At 45.8% G+C, this 8,384-nt stretch overlaps 2 protein-coding genes across 2 annotated transcripts in view; one reads left to right on the top strand and one right to left on the bottom strand.

Annotated features, from left to right (window-relative positions):
- Window positions 1-457: 457 nt before the first annotated feature.
- On the bottom strand, window positions 458-5,066 carry LOC106817433. The gene is made up of 5 exons (XM_014822096.1): window positions 3,234-5,066; window positions 3,063-3,156; window positions 2,376-2,573; window positions 1,823-2,051; window positions 458-792 (listed from the first exon to the last, which is right to left on the bottom strand). The coding sequence occupies exons 1-5, from the start codon at window positions 4,532-4,534 to the stop codon at window positions 458-460; spliced, it is 2,157 nt and encodes a 718-aa protein (XP_014677582.1). The 5' UTR covers window positions 4,535-5,066.
- Window positions 5,067-7,661: 2,595 nt separating this feature from the next.
- Window positions 7,662-8,384, top strand: part of LOC106817436 (UDP-glucuronosyltransferase 2B14-like) — a gene marked incomplete at its 3' end in the record, with an annotated part of 8,496 nt that continues 7,773 nt past the window's right edge. The window contains 1 exon segment of the mRNA XM_014822098.1: window positions 7,662-7,672.

Below are 8,384 nucleotides of genomic sequence, written 5' to 3' on the forward strand. Positions count from 1 at the left end.
ATTGAACGTACACCTATTCTGCATCTACGTCAACACTATGAATATGACACATGCTTTCTGAAGTTGTAATAACACTGCAGTAGAACGTTAGAACTAAATAAACTTACATTTTGGCATGCCGACGCTCGATGGGACACACAGTAGCGGTGACACCGACAGTAGTAAACGCGCGAAGCAAAACAGGCTTTACATACAAAGGGTACGCTATGAAACGCGGGAATTAAACATGTGGCGCCCTCACCACTAAACTGATTATTCAAACTGGTACAAATACTAAACGTACTGTACAACGACATATAAATACTGCTGCGATGAACAGAACACTCCCCGTCTGATATTGTCAAAATATCATTCGCAATACCTATGATTATAAAGAATACACGAAATCGCATTTCACAAACTATTCTACTAAAAAATATCCAATATACGCAACATAAACATCTCTCTGATCTTTAATTCAAACTGAATCACTGGGCACGAGCAACACCAGTTCCGTAATGGGTCGGGTGTACACAGTAGGTCTCCCACTCTCTGCGATGATCCGAACCTCTGCGGAGCGGACTTTCTCATCCGCGCTGGGCAGCACTCGAACTAGCACACCAGTGGGCCACGAATTCCTAATGACGTCCTTGTCTTTCAGGAGGACAATATCTCCTGGCTTCATATTTCGCTGGTCTTCTGTCCATTTCCGACGACCTTGCAATGTGTGCAGAAACTCACACCTCCAACGCTTCCAAAACAGGTCTGCTAACAACTGTACTCGCTTGTATTGAGCTTGGTACAAGTTCTTTTCTGGGTTAGAATCAGTGACGGACTCAACGGATAGGGATTTTGTGGATCAGAAGATAATGGAGCTAGAGGACGTGAGTTTATGATGGCAGTGACCTCAGCGAGAAACGTGGTTAGTACCTCGTGGGTGAGACATCCCCTCGCTGTGTTCAAGAGCAAGGAGTCTAAGATTCTGCGAGTCACGCCAATCATGCGTTCCCACACTCCTCCCATGTGTGAAGAATGTGGAGGATTGAAGATCCAGATAGTGTCGTCTTGGTGTTTCCAACCTCTACGTTAATTCCTAGCTCTTCTGTAGCGCCAACAAAATTTGTCCCTCTATCAGAACGGAAAAGCTTCACCTTTCCTCTTAAGGCGACAAACCGCCTGAGCGCATTTATGAAAGAAGAAGAGCTCAGTTCTTCAATCACCTCGATGTGCACTGCTCTAGACACTAGGCACGTAAACATAACGGCCCATCGTTTACTATTTGCTTGTCCACCCCGAGTGCGACGCGTCACTACTTGCCAGGGGCCAAAGCAATCGACTCCAACCGTCGTGAATGGGGGGCCTGGCTGAAGACGATCAGTGGGTAACTCGGACATTTTTTGGAAACAGAGTTTGCCTCTCAATTTGCGACACGTGACACATTTATGGATGATGGAAGATATCAGCCGCTTGCCTCCTGTTATCCAATAACCTGCTTCTCTGACGGCTCCCTCCGTTATGTGACGTCCTTGATGGCAGACACTTTCGTGACAGCGACGGATAAGCAAAAGAGCAATGTGATGTTTCCCAGGTATGAGTATGGGGTTCTTCTCCCGTAGAGGAATTTCAGCTCTTCCACCGACACACAATAAGTCTTCATCATTAATGATTGGAGACAGAGATGCTAGAGCACTGTTCTTAGGAAGGGAATTTCCTCTTTGTAGGCAAGCAATTTCCTCGCTGTAGAATTGATGTTGTACTGCCTTCAAAATGGATGTTTCAGCCGCTCTAAGTGAGGCCACCGTCTTAAAAGACGTGCAGGTGTGCCAACCATGACATATCTCACTTTTGTCCAACCTAAATCCTGCTGCAATGTGCCGAAGGTAGGCAATTGCTGTCACCAGATTTTTCATACTCGAAAATCGCTCTGCCCTACCCATGTCAAGTGTAGTTGCAACGTGGTCGTCCAATTGCGATTTGTATACTTCAACATCTGGTCGCACTTCCTTGTCAGTATCAGGATTAACAACGTCAAAGTTTTCCTCCAGCGGTGGTACATCTTCTCCCAATAACAACTGTTGAGTCCCGTGAAGCCATGAATTGTCTCCAAGCAGGGCGGATGGGATGTGTCGGGTACCATGATCAGGTGGGTTCTGTACTTGTACGTCTTTCACTCATTCCTTGTCCATCAATTCAAGGAATGCTCGATCTTCTCTCGCTAATCCTCCCTTCTCATCATCCTTCCTCCGAGCAAAAACATCTTTTTCAATATCGACGTAATCCTTCCTTGCAGTTTCAGTGTCGAGTGAAAGATGCCTGCTTTTACTACTCGGATCTATGCGCATGATGAATTCGTTCGTACATGGCGGAAACAATGATGCCCGACCGTTGCTCAGTACGTGGGTCTTGTAGGAATGCACTTTGTCTGGGAAGGGACGGTGAACTCTACCGAGGCATGTCTCTCCAACGATCACCCATCCAAGACTCAACCTCTGGGCATACGGCGACCCTTTAGGCCCTATTCTTTGATCCAGAACATGATGAGCTTCTGTCAGGTCTCTTCCTATGAGCAACAGTATTTGTGTATCTTGTTCGAGCTTGGGAATCATACAAGATATGTCTCGTAAATGTGAATGACACATTGCCGCCTCAGGAGTAGGGATTTCATCTCTTATATCAGGGATTTCGGAACATTCCGTAAGTACAGGTAGATCTAGGACTGTCGTACTGTTCACACTTTTTACGACAAATCCCTCTGCTCTGCGTCCTGATGCGTCTATCATTCCCACGCAGGAAGACAAGGAATATGTTACCTGGGGGTAGTCGCCTGTAAAATGCTGAAAGAATTTTGGTTTCACCAAAGATCGATTACTCTGGTCATCTAATAGTGCATACATCCTCTTGGATTTCCCATGATTGTTTTTTAGGTACACCTCAACCAGAACCACATTAGCGCATGATTTCCCACTGAAGTTTTGTCCACAAATTAGAGCGCATGCTGAATTGATGTCCTCTGACTTCTTCCCATTTGGTGCATTTGGGTATCGTCCATGATATATACTCAATGGCTCCCCGCCGTGACTTACCGAACTGCTAAATGGTTGCTTAATCTCGTTGTAGTCGAAGTGTAGAGCTGTTGAATGTTTGTCCCTGCCACATTCCTCACACTTGATGACTGATCTACAATATTGACGTCTGTGCTCTGGAGAACAGCAGCCAAAACACAGATTCTTTTCCTGCAGGAATTTTCTTCTTACGTCGATAGGTTTATCCCGGAACTTCCTGCACTGGTCCAGCGAGTGTCTAGTGTTGTGTAGGGGACATAGATTGGCATCTCGACTGAATGAGGTGGCGAGGTCTTGGTCCACATTAGTCTTCCTAGCACTAATTTCAGGTGGACTTCTCCGTGTTGCTTGGAAATTTCCCCGGATGGCTTAGCGCCAGCATATGTAAAGCTCGGATTATTGCGGATCTTGCTTTGTTCCCGGAGAAACTGGGCAAAGTGACTGAAGGGAGGATAGATTACTTGGTTTCGCTCAATGTATCTAACTGCGCTTGTAGTCCATTTTTCCTGCATGTTGTAAGGTAGCTTGTTTGCAATGGGTGTAACACCAGATGATGAATCAAAATAGCCTAGTAGTGACTGATACCGTGGATCTTCTTTGATGGATTCAATTTCTGAGACGATGTCTGAGAGCTCATAAAGCTTCTTTGGTTCTTTGATGGTCAACTTTGGAAAGCTGTCTAACTTTCGTCGTAGCGAGGACTCGATCATCTCTGGAGCACCATAGCGTTCGTCTAGCCGCTCCCAAACTCTTTGTAAACCTCGCTGTGGATTATGCATATTTGCATCCTTCAGGCTTCTAACCTGTCCCTGGGACTCAGGTCCTGCCCATTTCTGCAGAAGATCCAATTCCTCTAAGGGTTTGACGTCCAGCTCTCTCATCCTTGACTGAAAGCTCATTTTCCATGTGTTGTAGGACTGCGGCTCATCATTGAATTTTATTAGGCTTGTGATAAGTAATTCTTTTTTTAACAGGAAGCTGGTAAAATCCGACGCAAGTACCCACTCTTTCTTTGCCATAGCGGGCATTTGTTCATGTTGTGGAGGTATGTACGGGGGCACTGTTGGGTCCAGCGGTAGACTAGCAACGTAATTTGTAGTTCTTACATCAGCAAATTCGTTGGGTAGAGAGTCTACTGCTTCCTTTGATATTTCAGATTTCTCCTGTCGATCCGATGCCATATCAAGTGCATCTGCTTCCACCTCAGCGGCTGCCAAATCTTTCTGGGCTCCTAAAGCCTCGAGGTCGGCTTCAAGAGCAGCTTTTCGTTTTTTTAACTTGGCCTCCTTTATGGCAAATGTCACCCGTGCCTTTGCTGCTTCAGCTTTTGCTCTCTTTCTGTCCGCTAGCGTAGTCTGAGAACAATACGAGCTTAACGATGCTGAGCTTCTGACCCTACGTTGCTGTTGTTTAATACTGGGCTCTGGTGCAGGGCGTTCCACGGACGGCATGGTGTACTCTACTGTAGTAGTGTCCTCGTCTGTGGCCGACATCTTTAAATGGCCAATTTTTTCACTTTACTGTCATCAGATAGAGAAAAAAGGTAGGAGGTCTCGTTTTCAGTAGTTTATTCAGTGAAAAACTAAAAATGAAAATACAGAGAATACGTTCTTACTACATACTACAGCTGTACCCTATGTAAACATTGTTCTCTTAGAAACCTGCGCAAATATAATATAAACTCCAATTGAATGTAATTTAGCAATCAGATTGAACGTACACCTATTCTGCACCTACGTCAACACTATGAATATGACACATGCTTTCTGAAGTTGTGATAACACTGCAGTAGAACGTTAGAACTAAATAAACTTACATTTTGGCATGCCGACACTCGATGGGACACACAGTAGCGGTTACACCGACAGTAGTGAACGCATGAAGCAAAACAGGCTTTACATACAAAGGGTACGCTATGAAACGCGGGAATTAAACATGTGGCGCCCTCACCACTAAACTGATTATTCAAACGGGTACAAATACTAAACGTACTGTACAACGATATATAAATACTGCTGCGATGAACAGAACAGCCCTAATAATAGCAAAAGCAGTTCAGTCCTTTGTTAACAGTCAACAAATCAATGTTTAACCCTCCTCTTGAGGGTCAAAAGGTTAATGATATTATTAACTACACAAGGTATGCAGCTTACTTGTAGCCATTCGTAAATATTGCATAATAATGGTGAAGTTATCGGTTTAGCCGACCCCACGCGCTGGTATCCTGATACAATCGCGTCAGCTGCTTGCATGACATCTTTCCATATGCAATTCCGCAAAGCTACAAATGGTATGCTTAGAGTGCGTCCTCGTCTCATCAACACTCCTCGTCGGTGACAACCAATATGTGGTTGTCAAGGATCCGGTTTGCACGTGCTAAGTGAAACAGATTGGTACCATTGCTATGCCATATTAATGCTCTTGCAGGTATATACGTGATATGTATGATCATCTACTGATATTGTTTGTTGTTATTATTTGTTACATATATATAATATATGTTTAATCTACATAAGATATAAAATATTAGTCACTTTTAATGTTAAAATATAAAAGCTGACATTTGTGGTCAGTTATACCTAGCAAAAAATATATAAACATGTATGGACTAATTATTGCATATATAGATATTGTATTGTCATAAATAAGCATTATACTTAACCTCTTTGTTGTCGCTCTTGTTGCGGGGTTGCGGGTGGCTGGGCTTGACCCACGTCATGCGCTGCAGGCTGACACTACTAGCATCTCATGTACTCCACACACTGGCCGAGCGACGGCCAGCGTACACGCTCTACGACGCTGAGCGATAGTCTGCCGGCATACAGTGGCAACTGGTACGGGGCTATAGTATCATCGTGTACGTACATACTACTAGAGCTAGAATGCATTGATGTGGTTAACAGACTCGGACCCAGGCTTTGCCGACTTTAACCAGTGCAGAACTATTCGCCATCGTCACTGATTAATCGCACGAGAAAGCGAACTGTGGTCGCAGAATAGCCCGGCTTACTACTCTTGTGACTTCGATACTCGTTTATATCATGATGACATTGCTTGACCTAGGCCTCGCGCGTGTATGATAGCGACTATACAAAAGAGACACAAGAATTACTACCGTCGGCTATGCGTTATGAGAGTCACGAGTACCCAAGATGCGAAACAAGTACCCTTCTGTCAATCTTATGTAACCTGCGTCCCCTAGAGACCGACTTCTGTGAGAGGCTACCGACGCTTAAAACCTATTCTCTAAATCTTGCGGAATTATTACCACTACAAAGGCAGGTTACATGTTTGAACTCTACCAGAGCTTAATACCTCCAAATACAAGTCACACTGGTGCAGCAACTCCAAGATGTAAGCATTTTGATCTAATCATCGTGACAGGAGCTAAGACTCTGCGATTAACCCTTGCTCGTACATATCTGCCAGAAACCGTTCGCAAACATCTTCGCACCGTCGGCAGCAACTGTCGCATTTTCCAAACAGATTCGCCGACCACGTCGTACGTAGCACGGCTGGTCTGACCGACGCAGAACCCGATAGCATGTCTTTTCCTCGAAAGAGTGGAAAACACGGTTTAGAATACATAAAAGAAAAGTTCATATCTGGTATTGGCCGTCGCCAGAGAAGAGTGAACCAGATTGGACTAAGAACACTGGAATCTTTTCAGGTAATTCGTCCCCTGCTATCCGTTTAAAGTTCATCTTTGTAGTATACATCCCAGACTTTTCAAGCCCTACTACCCGCTGTTAATTGCATTGCGGTGTTCATTATTGTCATTGTACACAGTGAAGGGTATACGATGGGAAAGAAGGATGAAAGAAGGGAAAGGTAGATAAAGATGGGGCAAATGGTTTACGGGGGGTGCGAACTTAAAGGAGCATAAGTAATAAGGTATGGAGAAAGAAAATGTACGAGAGGGTGGCGAGAATACGTAGAATGTGTACGATGGAAGACCGTAAGTGATGTAGAGAGGAGACGTGGAGGAGGTAGAAGAGAGACGCTGGGCGGTAGAAGGGAGACGTGAGAGGTAGAGGGGAGAAGTAGAGGAGGTAGAAGGGAGAGCGTAGAGGTAGGTAAAAGGGAGACGTAGAGGCGTAGAAAAGAGACGTAGAGGAGGTAGAACGGGAGACGTTGGAGAGGTAGATAGAGAGCAGTAGAGGAGGTTGCGGGAAGACGTGGAGGAGTAGAGGGGAGACGTAGAGGAGGTTTGAAAGATGCGTGGAAGAGGTAGAAGGGAGACCGTAGAAGCTAAAAAGGGATGACGTAGAGTGAGGTAAACGGGAGACGTAGAGGAGGTAGAAGAGAGACTAGAAGAGGCTTGAAGGAAGACTGGAGAGTAGTGAAGGAGACGTAGAGGAGGTAGAAGGGCAGACGATAGAGAGATAGAAAGAGACGTGCGAAGGAGGTAGACAGGGAGAACGTAGTACGGAGGCTAGAAGGGAGACGTAGAGGAGGTAGGACAAGGAAGACACGGTAGAAGGAGGTTGAAGGGAAAGCACGTAAGAGGAGGCTAGAAGTGACACTATGAGGAGGTGACAAGGAGACGTAGAGGCGGTAGAAAACACCGAGACCGTAGAGGAGTAGAAGGGATGACGTGAGCGAGCGTAAAGAAGATACGTAGAGGTGAGGTTTGAGCGGAAGACGTGGAGAGTAGAGGGAGACGTACGTAGGAGTGAAAGATGACGTGGAAGAACGCTAGAGAGGGAGACGTGAGAGGGAGTAAGAGAGGGACGACGTAGAGGACGCGTAGAAGGGAGACGTAGAGGAGGTGAAGGAAGACGTAGAGAAGGTAGAAGGGAGAAACCGTAGAGGACGGTAATCAGGGAGACGTAGAGAAAGGTAGAGAGGGGACGGCATGGACAGCGAGGTAGAACGAAATACTATTAGAGTGAAGGTAAGACAGGAGACGTTCGAGCAAGGTAGAATGGCAGATGTAAGAGAGGCTAAAAGGAAGGCTAGATGATGGTAGAAAGGAAGCGTGGAGGCGGTAGAAGGGAAGACGTAGAAGAGAGTAGAAGGGGACGTAGAGGAGGTAGAAGGGAGACGTAGAGGAGGATAGAGGGTGACGTATAGGCGAGGCAGGTAGAAGGACAGAACGTAGAGGAGGTAGACAGCAGACGCAGAAGGAGGTATAGATACGACCGGTACAACTGCCGTCGCAGAGTAGGCTTCTATGAACTTATAGCCCGTCTGCTCCGGCCGCAGGAGTATGTCTCTGGCGGCGGAGCAGAGGGCTATAGTTCTAGAAGCTACGTCAAGAGGAGTAGAAGGTGACGTAGAGGAGAGTAGATGGAGATGTGGACGGCGGATAGAAGGAAGAAGTAGAGAAGGTAGAAGAGA

The sequence above is a fragment of the Priapulus caudatus genome, unplaced genomic scaffold (assembly GCF_000485595.1).
Source record: "Priapulus caudatus unplaced genomic scaffold, Priapulus_caudatus-5.0.1 Scaffold1724, whole genome shotgun sequence".
In the NCBI taxonomy this organism is placed as follows: domain Eukaryota; kingdom Metazoa; phylum Priapulida; class Priapulimorpha; order Priapulimorphida; family Priapulidae; genus Priapulus; species Priapulus caudatus.

Bases quoted from the DNA above. Each gene is read 5' to 3' on its own strand.
- LOC106817433 (XM_014822096.1), bottom strand. From the start codon at position 4,534: ATGTCGGCCACAGACGAGGACACTACTACAGTAGAGTACACCATGCCG. The intron at 3,157-3,233 runs GTAAGAAGAAAA...TCAATATTGTAG, and splicing joins TCCGGGATAAACCTATCGAC to ATCAGTCATCAAGTGTGAGG. The intron at 2,052-2,375 runs GTACTGAGCAAC...GGGACTCAACAG, and splicing joins TGCATTCCTACAAGACCCAC to TTGTTATTGGGAGAAGATGT.